This window comes from Portunus trituberculatus, chromosome 15, assembly GCF_017591435.1.
Source record: "Portunus trituberculatus isolate SZX2019 chromosome 15, ASM1759143v1, whole genome shotgun sequence".
NCBI classification, from domain to species: domain Eukaryota; kingdom Metazoa; phylum Arthropoda; class Malacostraca; order Decapoda; family Portunidae; genus Portunus; species Portunus trituberculatus.
Genome location: NC_059269.1, coordinates 7481129 through 7508719, shown reverse-complemented (window position 1 = coordinate 7508719; position 27591 = coordinate 7481129). Strand labels below are relative to the sequence as shown.

Sequence of the window (27591 nt, the reverse complement as noted above, 5' to 3'; positions counted from 1 at the left end):
ATGAAGCTCCTCCCCACCCACCACTCCTTCCGGCGTTACCCGGCACGAAAAATACACCCCGATTGCTGAGAAGGACAATCGGGGAAATTTATACAGGAAAGATGGGAAAAAAGAATACTAATAACTACTACTATCGCTAAGAAAAGAGATATCTAGTGTAATCTACCACTATCGCCGAGGAAAGAAAAAAAATTATCGGAAACCATTTTCTCTGAAACTTGTCTAATTTACTTTTGAACGTAGCTACCGTGTTAACTTGGACGACGGACGCTGGCAGCTTGTTCCAGTGTTCAACTATTCTTACGTTAAAAAAAGTTTCTTCGCAAATCAGTATTAAATCGCTGTCCTTTAAGCTTCAGGCCGTTATTTCTTGTTACTGAATGCGAAAGCTCAAAAAGATTTTCGTAATCGATCTTATCTATATTTTTAAGTATTTTGAACGTTTGGATGAGGTCACCTCGGATGTGACGATCTCTAAGGGAAGACATATCTAATCTTTTGAGACGTTTTTCATAAGACAGACCACGTATTCCAGGGATTAATTTCGTTTCTTATCTTTGCACGCTCTAATTTATTAATATCTTTTTGATAGCATGAAGACCAGAACTGAACCGCGTATTCCAAATGCGGTCTCACTAATGATATATAGTAAAACCTACAATATCATGGGAAGAGAGAGAGAGAGAGAGAGAGAGAGAGAGAGAGAGAGATGAGAGGATCAAGTTGATTTTAACGTCAAGGGAGCAAGTTTAGCGCCTGGGCGAGAGGAGAGGAGGATGGAGAGTGGATGTGGAGGAGAGGGAGGAGGGAGGGTGGAGTGTAAAGGTTGGGTGGGGGTCGTATACCACACCTCGACACACCTGTAGTGGGGACTTTCATCTTCACCTGTCACCTCTGTCCTTTACTTTTTTTTTTTATCTTCTATGCTTTTACTCGTTTTCTTTCTTTTTTTCTATTTCCCCTCTCTCTCTCTCTCTCTCTCTCTCTCTCTCTCTCTCTCTCTCTCTCTCTCTCTCTCTCTCTCTCTCTCGCTGATGGAGCTCTGCAAGATGTGAAGGGGAAACTTTAGCAAACGGTGAAAAGACAGAACGCGGAGATGGATGAGACACGGACGAGGAGAAGCAAAGGATGCACTTAAACTGAAACGAAAATGAAAGAATGCAAAAACAGTTACGAACGCAGAAGTGATAGAAAACCAAATAAGATAAAGAATGATTAAGGAAATGGCTGTATTATGAATATGTGTCGTATTTGGTATGTTTAATGAAGAAAATGGGAATGCAGTGGGCGAAATGTTATTAGGAATATTATAAGACAGAGGTTTGATTAGCAAGTGTAATAATGGAGATGTTATGATTGCATTTAGTTATATTATCTAGGGAATAAATGAAATACCCATAATGACCTGACTTTAGTTCACTTTTTTTTTCTAAATTATACAAGTTATGCAGTGTTGTATTCAGTAAAGCAATGTGGGATAGTGTATGTGAAGAATTTTTATTATGTATTGTATGATGAGTTGATAAGAACATTGAGTAGTGATATGATCAAGCACAACAACAACAAAGAAATGACGCAGCAACAACAACAACAACAACAACAACAACAACAACAACAACAAAGAAATTATGAGTGATTAACATACATGGAATTTTCAAAGTATCCATTCCCTCAAATAAATAAATAAATAAATAAATGAGCAGAGATTCACAATGGAGTACATGACAGCTGCTAATTACTCTACATGCTGAACCTCGAGTGACCAAACATACTAGCAAGAACAACAAACAACAACAGCGAAGGACAGGAATGGAGAGAGAGAGAGAGAGAGAGAGAGAGAGAGAGAGAGAGAGAGAGAGAGAGAGAGAGAAGCCAAACACAACATTGATACCGGCACGCGAAGGAACACCATTGATGTTGAGTTTAGCATCTTACCGACGACCCTTCCACGTGAAGACGCTTAAGGGGATGAAAAAAAAAGGTTTCATTTACTCCTATAGACGCCCTACAGTTCTCTTATGCAAGATCCACAACCCACCGCACCCAGGAGGAACAAAGGAAGCCGACCAAAGAACACCGACACACCACACTGGGATTTGAAGCCTTGTAGGGATTTCATCAGCGTCTTCAGATTCATAGGAAGTAAATAAGGACATGCGTAAAAACGTTCTTATTACGTCAATTGATATAAATGTAAGTAGACTTTTAATGAAGCCTTTCACTGTTATAGTTTGAAGTCCTTGTAGAAATTTTATCAGCGTCTTCAGATTTATAAGGACGTAAACACAGACATGGGTAAAATCCTAGCAAAACCTTTATAATGCCTTTTTAATAGTAATGAAGTACAATTTCAGTTAAATCATCATTACATCCATGAATACGTCCTTGAAGAACACAACAACTTCTACTAGATTCTGTTAAGCATAGCCGTGATTGAGACATCGAAACGTTTAAAAACACCAAACACTAACCACTCTAGTATCATAATGGTGCAAGATCTATAGACATAGCGACGAGGATGAGATGCGAGGTAACGAGTCTTTGGATTGAACTAGGCATTAGAAGATGAAGTTCGTCCGCCCACTTACCTTATCAGAGCTTAAATCCCGGAGGTGAAGAAGGTGGATGCCTTAGATGGTTGCTTGTGTACAGTGCTTAGGTGAAGGTTGGGATGGAAGTAAGGTTATTATATATCGTGATTTCTAATGTTATGGTGCCAGTGGTGTTAGTGTTATCGGTGTGATATTGATACTGAAAATTGTAATATTATTAGTATTAGTAGTAGTACTCATTTCTTCGTTAACGAGTAAATAAACAAACTTAGCAACTTGACCTGATGGTTGTGATGGGGTGTTCATTGGTAACTGGTGATGAAAATGTTATGAGAAGATAGTTATTAGTGATGAGTGAGAGTGGAGTGGTGAGTGAGATATGGAGTGATAAGGGAATGGTAAGCGAGTGTTGGTGGTGATGGGAGTGACGGGGTGATCGTGATAATGTAATGAGGTGTGATGTGATGGGTGGATGGTGATGGGAAGAAGTGATGGGTGTGTGGTAAAGGCATGGTCAGTTTTCTATTGTGCGTAGGAAAATCGTGAGATTGTACTTTGATATGGTGCTGCTTGTTTTGTTCCAGCTACCCACACACACCCACCCACCCACACACACACACACACACACACACACACACACACACACACACTCGAGTTGTTATACGTTTTGAAAATCTTCCTTCTTTTCTTTTTTTAGAGGAAACCACAAAACAGCTGATCCTTCCCCTTTCTCTCTCTCTCTCTCTCTCTCTCTCTCTCTCTCTCTCTCTCTCTCTCTCTCTCTCTCTCTCTCTCTCTCTCTCTCTCTCTCTCTCTCTCTGTCTGTCTGTCTGTCTGTCTGTCTGTCTGTCTGTCTGTCTGTCTGTCTGTCTGTCTGTCTGTCTGTCTGTCTGTCTGTCTGTCTGTCTCTCTCTCTCTCTCTCTCTCTCTCTCTCTCTCTCTCTCTCTCTCTCTCTCTCTCTCTCTCTCTCTCTCTCTCTCTCTCTCTCTCTCTCTCTCTATCTCTATCTATTATTTATCTATCTATCTATCTAACACATGCACACTTAAAAATAATAGCAGGTCTTTTGTCATGGAAAATATAAAAATTCAAAGGGGGTTTACCATTACTAGTTACGAAAACCCTAGCCAGTACCATCACTCCTTCCTGTCACCTCCTCTGTACAGTACAACCCCACAGGGAATCCGGAGTTACATTTGCACTCGTATAGTTGTCTGCGCTGCGTGTCTTTGAGCTGAGTCAAGCAATCAGAAACGCTTAGCTCTCTCATCATGAATGTTTTCAAAGACCACAAAGATGATTAGCCGAGTTCTCAAGACTTGTTTCTCCTTTTGATCATGTAAAAATTTTGTTAATATGTCGCTACGACGATAAAAATACCACTGAGGACCTTATGTAGCTTTCACTAGGGTCTTTTGAAATAGTCGTGGTTCACCGCTGAGGTGCTTCGGAGTATGTTTCAATGCTCCGAGTTGCAGTGGGCGGTGTGTGGTGTCGCAACATCGTGGACGTAAGAAAGAAACAAGTGGTTGAACTAAAGAGAAAAAAAGATAAAAGAAATTCGTGATAGCAATGATGGTGGTTGTGGTGGTAACAGTTTAAATGTAGCTTGATTTATGACAGACTTACAACATCCTGCACCTGAGAAGAAACAACTTGAACTAAAAGGGAAAGTTAGAAGTAATAGCAGTAATAGTAGTTGTAGTGGTGATGATTTAGATACAGGCTGATTTAAACATTTCGCTTTGTTTTCTCAAGACAACTTTCAAAGGAAACAGAGATGATCAGCCATGTTTGTATTTGTGTTTTCGAAACTGATTGCGATTTTATTTGTTAGACTTTTACCAAAAATTCATTAAAACACTTGGAAACCCTCAGTAACTGTCACTATAATCTGCGAAATACATGTCTACAGAATTATAAGAAGTGGGATTCATGGACGTATATGGACGTGTGTGAGACCAATAATGAAGAATTCTTTAAACGATCACCAAAAATTCATGAAAACGCTTGAAAACCCTTAACAATTCCACTATAATCTGATAAATGTATAAAAAGTCTACAAAATGATTTGAAATAGGATTCATTGTCATATGTGCGTGATTACATGTGTCTGAATGGAACGAACTGGAGAAGGATAAGTATGGCGGGCAAAGCAGGGGTGACAGACAATTTAACCCCGGAGAAGCCAGCAGAAGGGGCCAGACATCCTTAGGGAAGCCCTCCTCCAGCGGACAGCCGAACGAAGCCATCCCCCCCAACCCGGTGCTTCGTTTACACACACACACACACACACACACACACGATCGATTTGTGACAGGAACACCGAAGCCTCACGTAGGATTCCCCTTTCATATCACCCACACCCCCTTAGCTCATCTTCCTCTTGATTCTTTCCTTTCTCCTCCTTCTCTCTCTCCTCCTTTATCAATTACCTTCTTTTCCTCTTAGTTTTCTATTTTAGCTCCTTCCTCATTCACATTTTCCTGCATCCATCTTCTCTTGATCCCCTCCTCGTCCTCTTCTTCCTTTACCATCTTACGGACCGACAGATCTGCTGCTGTTTGGTCTTCTATTGTGTTCCGTTGTGTTCCTTTCACCAGCACACCACACCAACTCCTCCCTCGTGTCCTTTCTTCCCCTCACTCTGATCTTCCGCTCTTGCCTTTGTATTCTGCATCTTCCTCCTCCGTTCTTCCTTCTGAGAGAGAGAGAGAGAGAGAGAGAGAGACTTTCTGGTTGTGGCGCATTGAGGGGAAACAAGCAACTCTGAGGCTAGACACTCATCTCTTTCTGTGTGTGTGTGTGTGTGAAGTGCCTATGAATTTTTAGTATCGTATTATGATGGGGAGAAGGAAGGTGTAGTGTAGTGGTGGTGGTGGTGGTGGTGATAGTGGTAGTGGGTATCCTCTGTGTCCTTCCCTCCCTCCTTCCTTACTTCCCTCCTCCTCCATCCTCCCTCCTACCCCTCCCATGTTTCCTCCTCCCATCCCACCCTCCCTCCTCCCAAACCACCGCTCGCTCCTTCTGATGCCAACGTCAGTTCCTCTCCACCACTATTGCTCCATCCTTCGCCTCTCCTTTGTTCTGTTCTTAGCCTCCACTCCACTTGAGACGAAAAACTCACTCGATATTGCAGCGGCGAGAGGGAGAAGAAAAATATATGATTCGATGTAGATTTTTACGGCAGATTCTCGAGATAAACCGCTTCCAAAAGGACGAACCGGTGTTAGTGAGTGTCGGAACCCCTCGCTTTCCCACCCTCCCTCCCCTCCCATCCCTCTCTCCGTCCTTCCCTTCCTCCGTGTCTCCCCTTGTGCCCGCACCCCTCATCCTTACCCTCACTCCCCTTCCCCACAGTCTGCCCTCGGGTCCTACCTCCCTCATACTTCCCCCAATAGTCTACTCCATTCCCCCCACTCCGTCCCTCCCCTGCCCCCACCATGACCCACGTCGCTCCTAGTGGCGTTGTGTCCCTGTCTCCTATTGGCTGGCTAGGATCTGCCCCGGTCGATGATTGGGCGAGGGTGGCGTGTTAATCAATGTTCAGGTGTCCGGGGGCCGCATCATGGCCGCTCTAGGGTCAGTGTGTGTTGACGAGTGAGAGTGGCAGGGTCGCTAGAGGCGCTGTGGGATTCCTGCTTCATATATGTTATCCTGCGACGCTTACAAACTCTCACTTCACCCGACTGTGGCTCTCTGTCCCACAGTGGCGAGGTCGCACTAGTCCGGGAGCTGCGCCAGGCAGGCAGGCAGGCGCAGTGGACCTGTTGAAGGCTCAGACGCATCGCCAGAAACTCGGACATGGTGATGACACGCGGTTGAACACGGATTATTCTTACGAGTGTTTGCAGCGCAAGCCCTAAAGGGCTGGTGCGGCGCTGGGGGATTTTCAACAGTCGAGCAGCGTGGCGTGACTCCCTCCCCTCCTTGTGACCCTCCTCTCTCTTCCTCACTCCCCGCGGCGACGAAGGGAGCACGGCGGCGGCGGAGAACCTGTTGGACCAGTGTCGTTTTACAGTGGTGACGAGGACGTTCAGGGATTGGCCGCCCTCACTCGAACCCCTCCCCTTGGCGATCAGGTCCTTGAAGGAGAGCCGAGCAGCCGAAGCAGGAGACGCAGCAGCCGCAGGAGCAGCAGCTGCTTAAGGAAGATTGTGGAGGAAAGGAAAGAAGTGAGCGTAGTACCTTATCAAGCATGGTAGAAGGAACGAGGATTGTTTCTTTATTGTGAGAGGAAGACGGCGCGACCCCTCTTCTTCAGCAACCCCTCATCCGGAGACCACAGCCGTTAACAGGTGGTTGTGGTGAGGGCCAGACCAGGACCACAGCCTGGGTGGACCATGTGGCGGGTGGCTTGGGACCTTCAGCAGCACAGCCATTGGTCGCGCATGTCGTAGTGTCGAGTCTGAAATATGTGAAGGAACTAGCGTGAGTTTTAAGTGTAGGGAAGCACGTGAGAATACAAGCTGAAGTTCCGCCATTTGGCCTAAAGCTTGGACACCCTGGACCAGTAGTGACGACCCTCTGACACTCAATAGAACTTGTCAGCGCCGCCCTCCTTCCCTGTTGCTGATATTCATCTCTCCACTCTCACCACTCTACTCACCACTGTTCCGGCGGCGAGCCACTGAGGGGGCAAGATGGTGTCTGTGCTCCCCTCCATGGACCACACCTTCCCTACCTTGGTCGATCTTAACAAGGAACAAGCCGTCCTCGACCAGCAGGTGAGTGTGTTCACACGCTACACTTAACACGGGTGAATTATTAATTTCTCAAGTGAGGATCTTAAGTAAGTGTGAAGCAGCAGCTAATGTGGTGCTGTTCACACATTCTTTAAAGATCGTGTTAATCAATCGTTGTCACCTGAGGGCCATGTCACAAGTCAAAAAAGCAATGAAACGTGGTGGCGGTGGCGGTTGTGAAGAAAAGTGAAGTGGCTGAGGCGGCGAGACCGCTGCCCCTCGCGACAGGTTGGCGCGCCCGCCCCTCGTCGCCGCCCTCAAGGGGACTCATTATGGGCATCCCACCGTGTTCGTTTGGGAATGATGTATGTAAAAGTGGCTGGTGTTTTTACGTGTAACGTCATCATCGTTAAATTTAACCACACCGAATTGTCTGCGGTGACAAACGAATTCGCACTTTATTACGGAAAAGCCGATGTGAAGCATGGATAGATAATCTTGCTTTTAGGTCTACGGCAATATTTACAAAGGCAACACTTGAGGCAGTAGATAAGCAGAACATACAAGGAAATGATGTGTTAGTTTAGTTCTTGGTTTAATTCTTGCATTGGACGAGTTGTGGCCGCTCACAACCGCGTGTCGGCCAACTCAGCCAAGGATTAGAAAAGAAAACCCGCAAGCAAGGATAATTTCGTGCAAGTAAATAGTGTGTGTGGTGGTGTTCTGTCGGCGGCGGCGGTGGAGCGTCCATGTCGAGGAAGTGTGGACAGGATGATGATTGCTTTCAGTTATCTTTTACTATTATTACGTTGGAGTAAAATTTATCTTCATTATTCTTATACTGAAAGAGACCAGAATGTTTACAAAGTGGTATGGCGAAGACATGATGCGGTCGTTCTGATTTATGTATCATAATAATAGTGAACACTCATTATGGCTATTCCTTATTTGTTGCGCCAAACAAGTTTATGAAGCATATATACAGGACTATTGTGTATACGACCATTCCTTGTTATGCATGTTGGCTGTTGGTATTTCTCGAGTTCGTGACATTCGCGGCCACAAATCACCGGCAGAGGTTATGTTGCTTGAAAAAAACATATGTAGGAATATGTATTATACGCATCTTATCTCCATTGTTTTGTTTACTAATAACTAAAACGTCCACATTTCAAAAGGTTCCAGTGTCTGACCACGATTACCTTTTAACAGACTAGCGGAAATCTTCAGAATTTTTTAAGTATTTTCATGACCATAGCGACAGGATAACGAGGATTATGAGTCATTAGAGAGAGAACAAACATTCATATTAACCGAACTGATAATGTCTGGTACATGAAAAGGAATCCCAAGAAAAGAACAATGGACTCAAGTAAAACACCAGTTAATACCGTAGAACTATTGGCTCATCCCGCCGGACCCTTTGCCGCGGCGACTATATTCCGTGAGCACCGCTTCGCCGTGCCTCAGCAATTCTCCTCTCCCAGACTGTTGCAGTGATATACGGAGTTCTTGCCTTTCAAATGACGCTTAGTTATCCATGCCTCACTACCGTGCCAGATATATACAAGTCTTTAGGATTATGTGTTGAACTAATCCATTTAGAAACACTTCTTGCTGCAGCTCTATTACATTGTAAAGACACTGCCTGAAGCTACACAGGTTTTCTTGTGGTTCTAGAGATAGGTTAACGAAATTTTTACATTATCAATTGGTGAAGTACTCTCGAGATCTCTGCTAACTATCTCTGTGGTCTTTTAAAGTAGTGGTGGGAGAGCAAATCGTTTTAGAATATCGGGTTGAAGTTTTTCGTTCTACTAGTGAGTATTGTTAATTCTCTCTCTCTCTCTCTCTCTCTCTCTCTCTCTCTCTCTCTCGGTGAAGCAGAAGTAGGTATTGTTCTGTTTTTTAATAATTTCGTCATTGGTTTTATAAGATGGTGATGGGTTTGAGTCAAGTACTGTCGCCATACCATGTGTCTGATGGTGTCTGATGAGTGGCATGGGTCTTTGATGTTAAATTCACCCATGACACTGATAACCTTTGCATCAGAATGTATTTGTATTTGTTTGCTTTTGAAATGTTTGTTTACGTATGTTGTTTACTTGATCATCCATGTTTTAAATAGTCTTCAACCTCTATTACGATTATTAATACCAATACTACTACCACATTACTTTATATCGTGCGAGTTATGTAATTATGTTTACTATTATATTGTAAATGAAGGTCCTCTGTTCTACTACTACGACTACTACTACTATTCGTATAAGTGGAAATACAAATAATCTGTATACAAGACTGATGTTGTTAAGGATTTTTCACACCAATATAACACAGTCAAGTTTTATTTATCGCAGCTTGTAAAGGTTACTTGTGGAGCAGGTTTTTTTTTCAATGAGGGAGCGTGGCCTTTCAATTTAACGGCAGGAGGAAGTAATCGGGAGCTGTCACCCTTGCTAAAACTTTTGATTCTTCCTGGTCCTGATAAATTTAGTGTAGCATAATTCCAGATACCTTTAGATTATTTTTTTCTGGCCAGTACTATCACTTTTATTACATTTGAAAGATTTGGGAGTACTGTCATATCGCATTGTCTTAAAACAGTAAGCTACTTTATAGACACTCTTAACACCATTGATTTTAGTCCCACATCAGAATTCAGAACACTTCAGAATTATTTTTCCTTTTTTTTTATGCATGCCCCATAGATAATAAATAGATAAGGAAGTTTGGGAATTATAATATGCCAGTTGACAAACACGCTCCTAATCGATTTATAATTGCCATCTGCCATCACCCGTGAATTTTTCTCACCTCGTATCGAAGCTGTACCTCGTGTTCATAAAGGTCTTATTTCAGACTTACGAGAATAAGGAAAGAAAACGATGATTTGCTCAGGTTTTTTTTTTTTTTTTTTTTATGACTCGTAAATGTACAGTAGAGCTCTTTCATAAAGGACGCATTTGTTATTCACGAGTGTTATGAAATAAATAATTTGTTGAGAGTATTTAATATTCTTTTAATCTATATGATACAAGTGTTTGTAAAGAGTATTTCCTATTTTCCAGTACGAGAAGCAGCTCCCCACTTTTTTTTTCCTTTAAATGTGTGTGTGTGTGTGTGTGTGTGTGTGTGTGTGTGTGTGTGTGTGTGTGTGTGTGTGTTATTATACTGGCTTGTTGGTTTACTCGCCAGTCAATGCATATTAAGTGGTAAACGAGTACTCTACAAAAACTGAAGCAATCATCTCAGATTAGCATCGCAGGCGTTGTTGGACAAACACTAATAGCTATAATGATGAAGTACGATGTTTTGTTTTATGGATTATGAAAGTGAGTTCTCTTGATAATGCTGTCAAATTTGTGTGATTCTTCATTTGTGAAATATTGATAACATGAACTTTAAATGAGTGAATCTGTGACTTAAAAGGCGTTTGCTTCACGAATGATAATAGATAATCATAACTCTCTTTATTTTATAGTATATGTGTAAGCATCAAATTGTTACAACCAAAATAGAAAACTGGACGACCTCTTACACAGTAGAACTTAAAAATGTAAAAGCTTTGAGTACCTTGACAAAAATAGAACTTGTGGTATTAACAATAATTCATAAAACCTTATAGAAGACTCCTGAAATAATTAATGAGAGAAAATGACGCTAAGAACCCCATCAGTGTACCAGAAGCGGATAACACAAATAATATAGACGTGGAGAGAGTAACCGGTGGAACGAGTAGTGAGACAGACAACCAGCAACACTTTTTAATCAACACTATGACTAACGGCAAGTGTACCATAACAGGATGGTCGAAATTTTCGTTCATAGTTATGCTCTGGACTATCTTACACCCATAATTTGAAGAGGGTAAAAAGTGGGAGAACTATTGTAATAAGAGAAGGTTGTTGAATTATGAAAACATCGAAGGGAAAAAAATAAAGGCTATTCTAAGATATGTAAATTATGCATGTTCTTTACTGCTGCAAAAAAAAAAAAAAAAAAAAAAAAAGAAGATAAAAAAAGAAAAAGATATCGTAACAGAAGTTTAGATTGTAAATATTGAACAAGAATATTTATGAGAACAGACAGAAGGGGTGTATGATTTATGCAAAGGGCGGACTGTTCATAAGCACTGTGGAAATATTCGGGCAAAAAACGTGTTATCTTTTAAACTGCTATTATTTAGTGTGTGTGTGTGTGTGTGTGTGTGTGTGTGTGTGTGTGTGTGTGTGTGATTACTGAGACAGATTTTGTGCTTAATGTTAGATGCTTGTAAGTTATTGAACATACATATAGATTGTTAGACAGGCACAAATCTCGATGAATGAGTAGCCAGAATGAGATAGATTTACAATTTAGATGTATTTGTTGTTCTATTAAGTTGGGAGTTGCAGCACATTTAAAAATCAATTAACCCATGACTTTCTTCACCGTGCCAATAACATACTAGAGAACTCTGACTAACCACAGCAAAGTCTTTATAATGATGCCCTCTGTGTGGCTTCGATCAGTGGCAGCCTCCATCCATACCCTCGCCACCCTAACACATTACCAAAAAAGGGAAAGGGGTTGGCAGGAGTGAAGGGATGACCATATGTCGGTAAGCTTCCACACCACACCTCTTTGGCTCCCTGGTGCTTCAAGCTTCAAGGTCTTAGCATGAAGCTGAGAGTGGTGATAGTTCCAGTTACCTTCCCTTATTGAGAAACCCTTTGCTCCTCTACCATGATTGTTTTTAAAGGCTACAGAGATGCTTAACAGGGTTTCCAAGACTGTTTTTCTTATTCATAATGTAGATATCGTGTTTCTTTGTCACTAGGCACATTTAAAAACTCGTGTAGCATCAACGAAAGCCTTTGGGATGTAGTGTAGGTGCGGTGCAGAAGTGTTTAGGGATATGGTCCATCGCGCGGTGCCCTACGGAGTCCCAGCAGGAGTCTTGATGATGGAGAGGTTGCGTGTGTGGAGGGGAGGGGCTTGCCATCGCTGTCTCTCCTTTTCCCTTGTCACCACAGGGAATGGCTATCGACAGCAGCTAGATGTGTGAAGATGCATACCACACCATATTATTCTTATCACATTCATACTGCATTACTACACACACACACACACACACACACACACACACACACACACACACACACACACACACACACACACACAAGGGGGGTGAGTAATATGAGTGAAATTTTCCTCTTTTATTAAACTGTAAGTCTTCCTCCATTTTGATAGAGAAAACAAACATTCAGTAAGGCTTTAGTTAGTAATGGCAGCTGTCTAGAATATTTCCTCCAGTGAACAAATCTTTAACGTGCTCTTTGTCACTTTTTATAACACCGCGAAGGAGAGATGGCGCCTTACACTCAGTACTGTCAGGTAAATTGTTAAGCATATACGTTGCTAAGTTTGCGTCTCTTATTTTACCCCTTTTCATCCTTTCATTTTAATTGCTCACACTGATATTAGTTTGTGGTGATGGAAATTTTGGTCTTCCTTCAGCTGGTGGTGTCATTAGTAGCCAGAGCTGATAACCCTTCACCCCTAGGTCTTTCTCATACATTTTGTTCCACCTACTATCAACATATCTTTTGTTTGAATATCAATTAAAAAAGTAAAAACCCAGTACTCAGTACTCAGTTTTCTACGTCTTCTGTTTACCATTTACTCGTATGTCATTCTTCGACCAGTGTGAATGTAATATAGACAGGGATGTGGAAAACGCTGTAAGTCTCATAATTATTTTAGCACATGCAGTCAGCAAACTAGTCAATATATTGGTGTCTTATATGATTTTGTTGTTTATCATGACAGGCGGTGACTTGCGACAAGGAGGGGAGGAGTCAACGTGTCCAGAGAGGTGACGGCTTCATCTCAGTGATCATTTACACAATATTGTATTTATTTATTTTTTCTTTTTATTTCGTCGTCATTATTGTACTCTATCTTTATATTTTTATCTAACTTATTTTTTTTTCTTAATTGTTTTTTTTTTCTTCAATTTTAGGGCAGCTGGGGAGAAGGTAATCAATCCCACATTCTGTATTGGAAATATATCTGCTGTTTTTATTGTTCCTAGCTCTTTACTCAAGATAGTTATGACCTTACTATCTCTTGAAGCAACGAGGAAAAGAAAGAGAACCGTATCCTCAGTATTTTTGCGCTTTATGGACTATTTTTAACAACCTTTGCTGAAAATTATATTTAGGAGAATTTCTGTGACATCAGCGATACTTAAAGGCTTTACATTATCAGTAACAAAAACACACACATGTAAACCCTGACTGTTTATCTATGCATCTTTGAGAATGATCCTTATGAGAACCCAAAGTGCTTCAAAATGCGACCCATATTTCCATGTTCTGTGACAACACAACACCTCTTGTTGTGGTGCGGAGGGTAAGTGAAGCATCGGTCCTCAAACGTGTCTTACTGGTTCAGCCTCACTCGTCACTGCACTGAATGGACATGAGTGAGTGAGTAGGAGAGTGCCTGACGTAATAACCAGAAGCCCTGCACGGAGAGGAGGATTAATCGACCCACAGTACATTAGTCTCCTAGGGAAAACAACAACATAGTGTGATTAAAGATTTACAGACACAAAAATAACAATAATAGATAAGATGCTAAATTCGTCGCACACCACAACGCCGGGAAAAGTCCATTATATTTTGTAGTGTGTGTGTGTGTGTGTGTGTGTGTGTGTGTGTGTGTGTGTGTGTGTTGAATGGAGAAAGGAGATATGTTTTTTTCATTATTTTTCCCACAGCTGTCACTCCAAACTCGTTATTAATTGATCAGGATGGAGATTGTCAGCTGGTTAGACAGGGCTAGGTTTGGTGTCATTGCTGATTTACTGGCATTGTTTTAGTTTCTGTTGTGATTATCTCGTTGCAGTTATAAAAGTTATCAGCCTTGAGGAAAGCATTGCATTACAGTTTACTACTGTCGTGTATTATTTTTACCTGTGTTAGTATATATTGAGTTTTCTTGGTACTGTGTAAATTAGTGATATTCTTAGCTGACAGATCCAACAATATATGAGTAATCCAACATTTTTTGGGGGGATAATCCAGTTTGTTTAGTGGGTACTATTTAAAGAAATGTTTCCTTAAATGGTCGATAGAAGTGCCCAACATACCCCGTGGCCTGCTGGCGTGGGACAGTCAGGCGCAGCTCTGTTAGTGCTTCACAACATCGGAGACTAAAAGTTTCTGCGTAATCAGTGTTCAACACACACACACACACACACACACACACACACACACACACACACACACACACACACACACACACACAGCTGACTGCAGTATCGCATCATTCCGTCCTCCCACCCGACTCCCCTCACACTCATACGCACAGATCATTATTATTTTCACGTCGATCAGTGAAACGGTTTTAGAGACAAGTATTGGTTACATTCGGCAGAAGGCAATATTTAGTTCAGCTAATCTTAGCATTTATTTGTTTTGTTTAAGCTGAGGGGGAGGCACCTTCAGTGTGTGGTGCAGGAAGGGAAGAAGGAGAGGTATTTATAGTTCATGACTTGAGCCTTGACCGATATTGACATAACGTTGAAATCAACAAGGAATCTTCGCACGTAGGATGTGTAGTATTACCTTCCCCGTGTCATGCATCGCTCCGTCCCTGATCGGGGATTTGGCTCACGGAGCGTAGTACGTGCTGACCTTATGAACGTGGAAGAGTGTCCGTGTACGTGTTGGTGCTGGGGGAAGGAACCAGTGAGTTTATTTACACTGCAGCAGTCAATGGTCGCCTTCACCATGCCCCGCGCCGCCTCTCCATGTCTGCCAACCCTCTTGGGCACACACTACGCACTTTTAATCCCAGAGACACTCCTTTTATCCGTTATCTGCATAATCTTAGTGACCTTAATAACACAATGATATCAAGTTACATCCGCTGCTGAAGGTGGAAAATTAGATTGTGGCGGGAGGTGGATGGCCGGGGCAAGGAGCAGGACAAGAGGTTGGCAGGAGTGAGAAGGACTCTTGCAGGTTGGCTGAAGGAATGTTTTTCACTCCTCTGCTATCTTGCAACTACTAATCCTACGTAGAAGCGGCGTGGTTTGGTATGTTCATTCTTGGGATCCACGGTTCTCCAGATGTGACTTTCACACGATTCGGTTCCCATTGCTCGTGTTAAAGAGGTTTGTCTAAATAATGAAGACTCCGACAAACACACACACCCACCCACACACACACACACACACACACACACACACACACACACACACACACACACACACACACACACACACACACACACACACACACACACACACACACACACAGGGGACAGGTGTTGAGGGCATGAGTGCTGCTCTTTGATACTGTAAGATATGTTGTTTGTGGTGTAAAGTAAATAGGAATGTATATTTTCTTAGGTCTAACTAGGAACGGCTGTACTGTACATTTCATCTTACTAACAGCCGTAATAATAACAATAGTAATAATAATAATGATAATAACAATAAAAATAATAATAATAATAATAATAATAATAATAATAATATTAATGATAATAATAATAATTTCTATTTATAATTATCATTACCCTCATCGATGCACCAAAAATACATGCTGGTCAACCTGCAAACGTTAAATAAACCACATGTTGCCTAATTAAGTCCCACGATGGTAGTTGCAAGTAGTTAGAGGGTGGAGGAGGAAGAGGGCGGGAGGGAGGAAAGAGAAGGAGAAGCAGGAGGAGGAGGAGGAGGAGGAGGAGGAGGAGGAGGAGGAGGAGGAGGAGGAGGAGGAGGAGGAGGAGGAGGAGGAGGGTCTTAGCACTAACTTGTCCCCGCTTTACTATGACGCAAAGCCACATATGCCGTAACAAACAAAAGACGACCGCCCTTAGGAGCAGTGTTATACCACTTTCTTGGCCCTGCTAGCCATCTACAGGCGTCACAGTTGGTGCCTTGTTCTTCTACTCCCTTCCCTTGCCTTCCCTTCCCTTCCCTTCTGTGCATCTGTCCGCTTTCCTTGTCTTCTTTATGTAGGTAAGTAGCGAGGTAAGAAGGTGGTGATGGGAAGGTGATAGGGAGATGGAAGACAGGTTGGATGTTTGTTAGTTGGTTGGTTAGGAAGTTACAAGAAGGTTAGTGATGATTATGAAGGGAAGGGTAGTCTTGTCTTCGGCGGGCGCTCATCTGGCACACATTTCTCCCGCTGTTTGCCCTCGTCTGCCCTCCTGTGGCCTTCTACCTACCCTAATCTCTCTCTCTCTCTCTCTCTCTCTCTCTCTCTCTCTCTCTCTCTTTTAATTGTCATTTAACACCTAAATAAACCAAACAATAGTCCTGGTAAGAGTAGGATCAGCAGGAGTACCAGTAGGAGCAGATGAGACAAAGCAGTGCTACCAACCGTACTTTTGTGAGTTGATGGATGGATGGATGGAACCTCGAGTATACATATCCATCCATCCATCTATCCATTTGCCCGTCCGTTCATCCGTTCCTCCGTCCGTAACTTGAAACGCGGACGCCGCCTATCACATCTTGTTCGAATATTGCCCCGTGCGAAACTGTAGATGGGTTTGCGGTTTGATGATTGATAGAGGCAAAGGAAAAAAAAAAAAAAGAAAGGTAAAAAAAAAACGTCAAAAATAAATAAATAAAAAAAAGACCAGACCATTTCACTATTCTTGTACACCCTCAAACACACACACACACACACACACACACACACACACACACACACACACACAGCCTGCCGCCGGACCCGCCACATTCAACTCACCCTCGGCCTTGAACGGGAGCTTCGGTTGCAGTTCGGTTTTATAATGAGAATCCACGTATATGTCCATTTGCTTTTTCAGCGCCTTGTTCTGCCCATGAGTGACTGCCGGGAGTGTGTGGCCTGTCATATCACACACACACACACACACACACACACACACACACACACAGAGAGAGAGAGAGAATTTTACTAAATCAGAGACGAGTAAGAAAAAGACAACCGATTCTTACTGAGAGAGAGAGAGAGAGAGAGAGAGAGAGAGGTGACACTTGGCCCAAGGTCCTGAGAAGGGGAGGAGGAAATGAAGGGTGGGGAGGGAACACATGGAAGGGGACTGTGGGTGGGAGGGAGGGAGGGAGGGTGGGTGGGTCGGACTTAAAACACGACGGAGGGATATGGGGTGGAGGAGGAAGCTATACCGCAGCGGGCAGAGGAAGACTAAAACAATGGCTGTGGCGAGGAAAGAGGGAAAATGAAGCTGAAAATAATGGAGCAAAAAAGTGAGGAAAAAAAAATGTGACGTGGTAAATGAGGACGATGAAGCGCAGTTTTGTAGTAATTCAATGTGGCAAGGAAAGAAGTGGTGCTTTTTTTCCGTCTTTTTTCCTTTTAGCGTTGGAAAAGTTTGAGTTAAGAAGGGAATAAAAGAAGAGGTTAGTTAATAGAATAGTTAGTTGCCGAGTTCTGAGTGCGTAGTTAATAAGGACTGATAAAGCAAAGATTAGGCAAATTTTATGAACTAACTGTCTTCTGTAAACCTAAAAGTGTTCATGCAAATTATCCCATGTTAATTCTTGTTACCTATTACCTGCTATTTTTTTTTTTTTTCCGTTTTGGTTTTCCTATTCATTTTGTTGATTATCTTGAAATTTCCCCGTTGTGTTAGTCCACATGTCCTAGTCTCCCAAGACTCCGTGTTATCACTGCAGGCAATGAGGGAACATAGTGAGTGTTTTGAAACGCTTTATTCTTTCATTAGGACTGTTTTCAAAGACTACAGAAATGATTAGTCGCACTCTTATGGCTTTTTATTTCCTCTTGGTGGTGCAATATCCTCTTTAATTCTTTCAATAACTTGTGTACCCGAGCCCAAGATTGTGTCAAGTTTGCAAAATTTATTTTGATGGTACCCTTGATAAACATCTCATCACTTGTCGGTTGCTGTTAAGTCTACGTAATGAGAAGGGTAATCTCACACTAGAATCATTAAAACACTAAAAACGAAAATTCCTGTAACTTCCAATGTAGCTTGTTAAAAAGTAGTCGAAGTGCATCTGAATCTGACAGCATGCTCTTATGTTTTATATTGCGTCGTCCACTCGAGTTCCTTATTAAAGACTTAAAACCAATAGGTGAGTTCAACAAGTGCCCAGTGAAGCAGGATATACTGTGCCACCGCTGCTGACTCCTCAGTGCCACGCTCTCGCCGCCAGCGTCATCCGGTTTCATGCATTTCCGGCTTATTTCTTTCCCAGAGAATTATTAAGAACGAAACAATGCTGGCATCGAACTAAGACCATCCGGAACCTTACTATCTTAAAGGCATCCTTATAAGTATGTGTGTTTTGAGGCATGTGTGGCAGCGAAAAGTACCGCTTCTTGTTGTTGCTGCCGCTGGGAGCTGTCATGAATTACTCCGAAGCCCCGAAGCACTTGCTGAGAGGGATGAGGTGGTGGGGTGGGGGGACGTAATCTACCGTCACGTGTAGGCCAACTGACTGCATCTTGCAACTTCCCTTATGTTTTATGGTGTCAATTTCGAGGAAAGAACAAGAGAGTCAAGGAAAAAAAATAATAAATGAGTAACCAAGCTGTCCTGACTATCTTGACCGAGGAGCCGGGAATGAAGAGGAGCGGAAATGACTTGCTGGAGACGAACGGCTTGGGGTAGAAGGGACGGAAATGAAGGAGGAAGTAGGAAGACGTGGAGGCGTGAACGCTATGAGGAAACATAAGTACTCGTGTAGTAATTCATGAAGTATTAGAAGATAATCGCAATACAAGATAAGGTGCAAATATTTCCTCTCAATGTGCAGGAATATTTTATGGGATTGGAAAAGTAAGTTTGGAAATAATGTACAGAGTAGAGAGGATGAAAAGATATAGGAAGGTTATATGTCGCTCAGAGAAACAGAAAATATTCATTATTAGAGAAGACAAGAGAAAATATGATAATGCATTGTACTTAATAAAAAATATATATACGTATAACATCAACGATAAACTATAGTAAGCAAAATAAAAATGGCGGGGATAAATAATAGAGGAGTGAGTGTATACGAATACAGAAAAGTCAGTAAATAGCCACAATTATTTTTGCGAGTATCTAAAAGAAGATAATCACACGGATAATGTGGTTGGTGGAAATTGATCAAGCAGAAAAATAATGAAAGGGACAGAGTGATGGGCAACTCGGAAGTTCAAAACGTTTAACCAAACATTCTTTAAAGTAACAATAAATTATCGAGGAAAAAATAATGACATATTATTGGGAGTAAAGAATGATGCAAATGACAAACCCATGAATAGGACTTTATCGGCATTGACTGAAGATTTCGAACAGAAAAAAAAAAAAAAAAAAAAAAACACACACACACATAAAGCAAACACACACACACATAAAGCAGCGGATAAGATAAACAGTACACTAATGGAAGAAAATAATCGGAAACATAATAGATATCCGAGTTTTTATCAGTACTTCGCTTCGTCGAATTCAACAAGGCGAGTGTTCGGAGGCACTCATGAGACAGACACACAGACAGACAGGGCAGGCAGCAGGACAAGCATCACTCACACGTTAGAGGAGTGATGGATCATTGGCCAGAAATGTACAAGCGTTTTCTTTATTGTTTATCTTCATGTGTAGGTGTGAGGAGTGTTTATCTTACTTATGCATTGTGAGAGAAGGGACGACGAGGAAGAGGAAGGTTATGAAGAGTTACTAGTTACAAATATACTACCAGAAAAACCCTAACCTGGTATAAGAAGAAGATAGTGGTGAATTCTTTTGACAGCATAGAAAAGTTATAGTATACAAATAAAAAGAGGAAAAAAAATCTCACGCACACAATTTTCCGTTTTCATCACTCAAGCTAATACAGGTTAATGCTTTCTCAATAGTACGTACTGTACCTACTGTTTATTTTCTTCAAGTGTTAAAGGTGTGTGGGTGTTTATTCTCCTCGTATGTTGTGGAGAAGGGACGATGATGAGTAGAATGGTGAGGGATGGTGAGGTAGGGTAGTAGTTGACGTGTAGGTAAAGTGCTTGACGTGGCGGTCTTTTTTTTTTTTTATGTGAAAGGTGAAAGCCGGCCAAGGGTAACAAAAAATAAAATAAAGGCTACATAGTTGCCAGCCTCTTTGCAGGTCTGATAGAATTAGCCAAAAGACAGGGACAGATGCCTTGAAACCTCCCTCTTAAATGCAATCAAGTCAGAAATAAAATTGAAAATGCTGAAGCAGGCAAGGAGTTCCAGAGCTTACCAGAGAAAGGTATGAAAGATTGAAAATGTCGTTTAACTCGTCAAGATGATGTGTGGAGCTCATTACCCCCATGAGTGTTAGGACCATATTCTGGAACACTCCTGCGCTGCACGTTCACTACTTTCAAAAGCCTCAATTTGAACCTACACTGATTTGTAATGATATCTTTACGTTTCTGATGGCAGATTAACATATTTGTATTATTAACCCCTTTAGTACCACGACGCGTATTCATTCTGCTTATCATTTGGTGACTTTATACAGCTTCAAAAACTTATTTGGGGGCTGAAATAGTGAAGACTCTGGTCATTAATCTTTTGACTTCCATAAATCCTTCCTAATGTAAGTAAAATCGTCTAATCATATCCAAAACTCAGGTGAAAATGCCGTCCCAGTATTGAAGGGATTAACAGGAAATTAACATGTTAGGGAACTCGACTAATCACCTCTGTGACCTTTGCAAATAGTCGTGGTGAGAGAGCAAAGTGTTTCAGAATATTGGCTTTAGTAAGACTTTTGTGTGCTGCGCGAAGGTTAGGCACGCCAGGCCTTGCTAGACATGTGCTGCTTTACATAAATTAGCGCTGAAGTACTTAGTGTCTTGTAACAGTAACGCTGTATGTGTGTGTGTGTGTGTGTGTGTGTGTGTGTGTGTGTGTGTGTGTGTGTGTGTTGTGTGCCAGTTGGTCATAGTACATTTGTGTCGTATCGTCTTTGCAGTATAAATATTTTTCTTTCATTCGTTCATACATCATTGCTGTATTCAGGTTCTCGTGCACTCTCTATTTCAGTGTCTATTTTCTTTTTCGATCTCACGCACCCCATACAAATACAAATTATTCCCGTACCATTTCATTATATATGTTTCTTTGACTCACAAATTCATATTCTTTAACGTTTCCCCGTCTTATACTTCAACAACTCTAGTGGAAGTCATTAAGAGATATTCATGTATTATTTTATGGTTATAGTGAAAGTTAAACATTGAGTGCTGGATCACTAAAAGGGGGAGAAATACTTTGGAAATCTTCATAATCACCACTATGTCCTCTGAAAATAGTCCTAATGAAGGCCGAAAACGTCTAAGACCTGAGTACTTATTGCATGCTCCTTTTGTTTAGGCTTTTGTTTATAGCATTACTGCCATAGTGGTTGGCTCTACACAGACATTACTCTAGTCCTTATTTGTCTCTATGGTCTGTCAATGCCAATGAAAGAAAGTGCGTGATTTAGTTATTTTTTTCCTATTCAGCAAAGTTTGTTTTTAAAGAAGATAAAATATCGCCACCGATCTGGAAGAAAAGCTGTGCGTGGTAAATTCTTGGGTTCTGTTGGATCCACGAAGTTTGGTCCCACGATATGTTGAGGTTATTGATTTATCTCTAATGCACCCATATTTACCGAGGGTTAGGGTGGATCGCTAATGGACCTGTATTTTTAAACGCTTTAGGTTTATTTTCGAAAGCCACTGATAATTAGGTTTTCATCGATGTTTTCCCGTTTAATGATGCAGAATCGCAGAATCTTTGACCGTTGGTAGCATCATGAAAAATCATTGTAAAGGTTGAAAACTTCCTCTGCAGTCTGTTATTGTCGTGGAGATAAGACCCCGAAATGTTTTAAGAATACTGTCCCAAGTGGTACCCAAAACTGGTACTCGGAAGAAAGTCTCAAGAAAATAAAGTATTAAGAAAAATTGCTAAAAAAAAAATATCTTGAAAAAAAATAACAGTAGTAATTTCATTTCGGAAAAAAAAGTAAGTGGTTAGGTTACGTTACGTCCGAAACAGAAACAAAAACATTCAATATTTTTGTTACTTTTTTCCCTGTTGCTTTATTTTTTGTTACTTTTTTCCGTTAGTTTTTGTGTTACTTTTTTTTTTTATCATATATTTTTCTACCTACAATCATCCAAACTGTACCCCTCATACTTCATCATCCTGAACACCTTAATTTACTGCCTCCTGTCAGCGATTATCTACTAACAAACCTCAGTCATGTCCACCTGTTTGGCAAGGATGGAGGACAGGCAACGCCAGAGGTAACGTAACGAGGGTATTCGATTACAGAATTACGCCCATCTCTGCCAGACGTCCATTTTTTTCCTAGTAACTTTTTATAGTTTATTACCGTCGTAGTTATTATTTAGTAGTTAAGTTAGCGTGTTCTTGCCCACTAGAGTAGGTGATGTGAAGTGAGATGAGGTGACATGAGGGTTAGGTCAGGTTAGGTTGGCATGGTTTAAATAGAAAAAGACATCAAGGAAACGGGATTGGGATGATAAAAGACGGAAATAGCAATGAAGTATATGTTTTGTTTATCAGGAAAATGATTGTTTAGTTACCAAGAATAGGAAGAACATATGATTCTGTAGGCCCACGAACTTTATCTTGTGTTTATGAACCATATGCAGCTTCGGATTGATTAGGAAGCGTGTCACATCCACTCCATCTCGTGAATCTAGAAAAGTGCGCTGTTTTGAAATACTTCTGAAATTGATGATGTCTACTAATGCTTAGCTGCTGATGAGTCAATGAATACGTGATAATGATGGATATTTTTAGGTTGCTTTTGAGTGAGTGTAATACTGTTTGTCCTCTGGCCCTGTGTGTGTGTGTGTGTGTGTGTGAAGGGGGTGGGTGGAGTAGCAGCAGCAGCAGCAGTCAAGTCAGGCTGGGGAGCGTGGGAGCTGAAGACCATTTTTTTCCAAGTGACATTCCTGGGATGTGTTGGGTTCCGCCGCCACATGTCCGCCGAGCACCAGCGAGGAGCAGCGGCGCCGGGGGGAAGACTACGTCCTTGCCGTTGGTGTCTCTTCCCACTGGCTTGCCCTGGACCCAATTCTGAATGAATCACTTCTTCCATCATCGTTGTAGCCCACGTAACAATGCCTCGCTAGTTAATGCTTCCTGGTTGACTCAATTATCAGGGTTTTTGTTTTCTTTTGCTTACTCTTTCCCAATACTGAGTGAATTATTATCTCCACCATAATTGCATCACATATTACAACTCCTCGCCAGTTAACATACCGTACATGACTCGTTTCTCCTTTTTTTTTTTTCAATCACCTCCCTTTCCCACTCGGTTCCGGAGCAAGTGAATCACCACTTCCGGTATTATTGAATCCCTCTTAAACAACTCCTCAATAGTTAACACATGCTGGTTGACTCAAGAGATCCCGTGTTACAACCTCCCTCTCCTTCCCGTGAATGCATCAGTTGTGCCTGAAGATGCTGACAACTTACTGACAAAATACAGAATACCTCGACCTGCCTTGTCACTCTCCCCGCATGTATCAAGAAACGCTGTGCTCTCTTACCAAGACTGCTTTCAAAGGCCACTGAGAAGATGAGCCGAGTTCTGAAGTGTGTTTCTCCTGTTAGTAATATAAAAATGTCGTTGATCTGTTAAATTTCAACTAGAGCTGGAGTTTCGGGGTAGAGATATTTTAGAATACGGTCATTGGTCCCGTCATACCCTGCCGAACCCCGTCAGAGAGAGAGAGAGAGAGAGAGAGAGAGAGAGAGAGAGACTACTGGGGGTAACACTCGCTTGTCTTAAACTGCACTTTATGCGATGTGAAAGTGAGATGTCCTTTTTTCCCCTTCCTCTATGCATAGTGTACTTGCTCTTAAAAATCAGATTGTAAACACTGGTGTGGTAATTACAACAGATGTGGCGCCATAAGTCAGGGAATTTTATCTCAGCGGGAGTTACTGGTAAGGCGACACTCGCATTGTTGTTCTTAGGCTGTTTAGGTTAGTGTTGTTGTTGTTTTTGTTGTTGTTGTTATTATAATGATGCTATTACTACCATTATTGTTATTATTATTATCATTATTATTATTATTATTGTTGTTATTTATTATTATTATCGTTATTACTTTGTCATCATTATTATATTATTGCCTCCTCTTCCTCCTCCTCCTCCTCCTCCTCCTCCTCCTCCTCCTCCTCCTCCTCCTCCTCCTCCTCCTCCTCCTCCTACTACTACTACTACTACTACTACTATTTCCACCACCACCACCACCACCACCATCGCCACCACCACTACTACATATATAATTTCCTATCAATCTTTGTCAGCCGAGGGAGAAAAAAGGTCGGTAGAAAAGGGGAGTAAGGATGAAGTAAGGGCGAAGGTCACTACAGCGAAGATAAATTCTCTCTCTCTCTCTCTCTCTCTCTCTCTCTCTCTCTCTTCAGGGCGTTGTTTTCCCACGCATTGCCCGCCATCTTGCACAACACACGCACACATGTACACGACAAAGCTAAGTGATGAGGTTTTACTGAGGTATTTTTTTTCACGAGCGCACTGTACACCACATGTGCTGCTGTACTGTGAGTGCGGTCTCGTGGCGATGGTGAGGAAGAGGGAGAAAGGGAGTGAGGCTGGGAGTGAAGGGGGGGAGAGGTAAGGGGTAACTGTGGGAGTGAAACGCGTTCTTGTTTAAATATCCCAGTATGGTACGTTACTCACACATACGTACCATATATACTTAGGGTCGAGGGCCGCCGCAAGTTTGCTTCTTGACACACCGTATGGTAAAACTCTTCTGGCAGCACCTCCACCTCTTTCTATATAGACTCTAGTTGCAGTTGCTCGGGTTTAAGTATGTCTTTTGCGGTTCTAGTGGCAGATTAACAGGATTTCTACTCTATCAATAGGCGAAACACTCATGAGAACTCGGCTAATGATCGTGTTTTTTTTTTTTGTTTTTTTTTTTTTAATATTGTCGTGGTGAGAGCAAAGCGTTTCTGAATACAAAAAAAATGAAATGGCAAGATTCCATCAATGTAAATTTAAACTCATTGTAAATTTCAACAAGCGATGTACGAGTGCTTGCTTTAAAGGTGATTCTACCGCTTGTATTTGAGCAAGTGATGTTATTGGCACCTCTAAACATAAGTGATGATAATATCTGCTAATTTCAACGTGTGACCTAAAAATGTTTGTTGTAAAGGTGATCATTAATGTCCATCGTATGTTTCAGTGAGTGCCACAAAGAGAGTTCTGGAGCATTCCGGGATTTGAAGGGAAGTCTTTATTCATTCATTATGTTATATTAAGTACACGGAAATAACGCGGTCAGTAGGATGGACGTCGGCTGGTACCAAGGTTGTCTGTTGAGGCAAACTGTCCGCATGAACAGCGCACTCGTTAGGGAAGAGATATGACAACTGAATACTCTGCTGTCTTCCCGCCACGCCTTGAAGAACATGAAAAAAAAAGCGAGTGACAGAGCAAAAAAGGGTAGACAATATTATGTTTGCAAGCTTACATTGTAATCCTGTTTGAAGGAAAATAAACATTGCCTCTAAAAAAAACATGAGGTACAGTTTCCTCGTTATCAGCATAATGGATATGACATGCAGTTGGCTAAATTAATCGTGTGTTCGTGCTCTAAATGACATGTACTTTTGTGCCGATTAGAATCACAATTGCTGCTTAGTCAAGTAAATCTGGCGGCAGAAAAAGTGGTTTAAGCACCTACTTTTGGACGAAACACTTACCACAGACGAAGGCTTCTCTATGTGTAACTCTTATTTAGACTTGCTCTTCTTCCGCAACACAAGCATTCAAGAACCGCAGCGATGACATGTCAAGAGTAATCGAAGCGGAGTTGATGTGCCATGTAGGAAATGCCTCCCGCCCGCACCGCCGCCCACCAACCTCACCAACCTGCCTCTCCATCGCATCATTAGAGTCATTGGATGCCACGTGTCTCTCTCTCTCTCTCTCTCTCTCTCTCTCTCTCTCTCTCTCTCTCTCATGTGTGTGTGTCGATAGCTGATATTTGTTTTCTCTTCTTAAAAAAAAAGTGAGTAATCTAAAGATTCAGAGCATAGTTCATGTCAAGGAAGTCTCGTAAGCTCCCGGTTTTTAACATTCTAGAGAAATTGATGGGACAACTTGGTTGCTTCTGATATCACGTATTAATGAACTAGAAGTCTTACCTTAACTCTTTCACTGCTGTACAATATTTTTCCATAATTCCTACAGGTTTTTACACTTGTATTTTCAGTTAATATACAAATTATATATATATATACTTCTTAAAAAGTCAAATGTAAAATTGAGAAAAGTTAAAATTAATCATGTTGTAGTTATACGTATTTACACGTATCCCGGCCAAAATGTATCAGTTACATATGCGACTTGTAAAGAAGCAAATATTAAACAACGATGTGCGAAAATTCCAAAACACATTATAGTTATGCCATTTATACCTTGTCACCATGCATCATCGTTAATGCTTACGGATCACTATATAACTCACTATAGCCATCCGGTGATGTAGTGACAAGCGCAGTTAACCTCCTGCATCAGAGCACCCAATTGTTTGAGTGGCTTGCTGTCCCTCCACCGGCCAGTCTCAGTATGGGAGTAGCAGGGAATTCATGGGAGTGCATATTAGACTCGGCAGGGGAAGGAGTTTATTATGGAGCAAGGGAGTGATGGTTAGGCAGGAGTGCAAAGAGTGTGAGTGTGGTGGAGGTGGGGGTATATGGGTGAGAGGTGAGAGGTGAGAGGTGAGCTTCTGAAGGGGAGGAGTGGAGGAAAGGAAGAGCTGTGGAAATAAAAGTAGGGAATTTGCATAACCGAGAGTTTAACCAGTAAGTGGAGCCTTCACAGCCACCATTACTATTATTTCCACTCTCTCTCTCTCTCTCTCTCTCGCTCTCTCTCTCTCTCTCTCTCTCTCTCTCTCTCTCTCTCTCTCTCTCTCTCTCTCTCTCTCTCTCTCTCTCTCTCTCTCTCTCTCTCTCTCTCTCTCTCTCTCTCTTTCTCTGTATATATAATGATGACGTCAACACTCGCGTCATCGGTATCAGTAAAAACAGTCTCGATAGATGTTTCTGTTTACTTCACAAACAAACAAAAGCTCCGATAATTGCATCACCGCTACGGTCCATCACGTAAACACCGACCAATGATGACGTTATGGGTTTCGTCATTGCAGAAGCTGGCCAAGACCGCAGCTAAGTTGCTCCTCCATGTAAGGGAACCCCGAGAAGGTGGTGAGTTATAGCTTGGATTAGATAAGCGTTATCAGACACCCCTGCATCAGGTGGCGAGTGGCGGAAGCACCTCAGCCAT

General features: G+C 41.8%; 1 protein-coding gene across 2 annotated transcripts in view; it reads left to right on the top strand.

Annotated features, from left to right (window-relative positions):
* Positions 1 to 6110: 6110 nt before the first annotated feature.
* The window catches only part of LOC123504273 (eyes absent homolog 2-like), an 89277-nt gene continuing 67796 nt past the window's right edge, over positions 6111 to 27591 (top strand). Inside the window, exon 1 of one of the 2 annotated variants that reach the window (XM_045254683.1) lies at positions 6111 to 7280. In XM_045254683.1, the coding sequence (XP_045110618.1) occupies positions 7197 to 7280 (84 nt within the window). In that variant the 5' untranslated portion in view covers positions 6111 to 7196. The remainder of the gene's footprint in view (positions 7281 to 27591) is intronic. The other variant, XM_045254684.1, reaches the window with a different exon arrangement.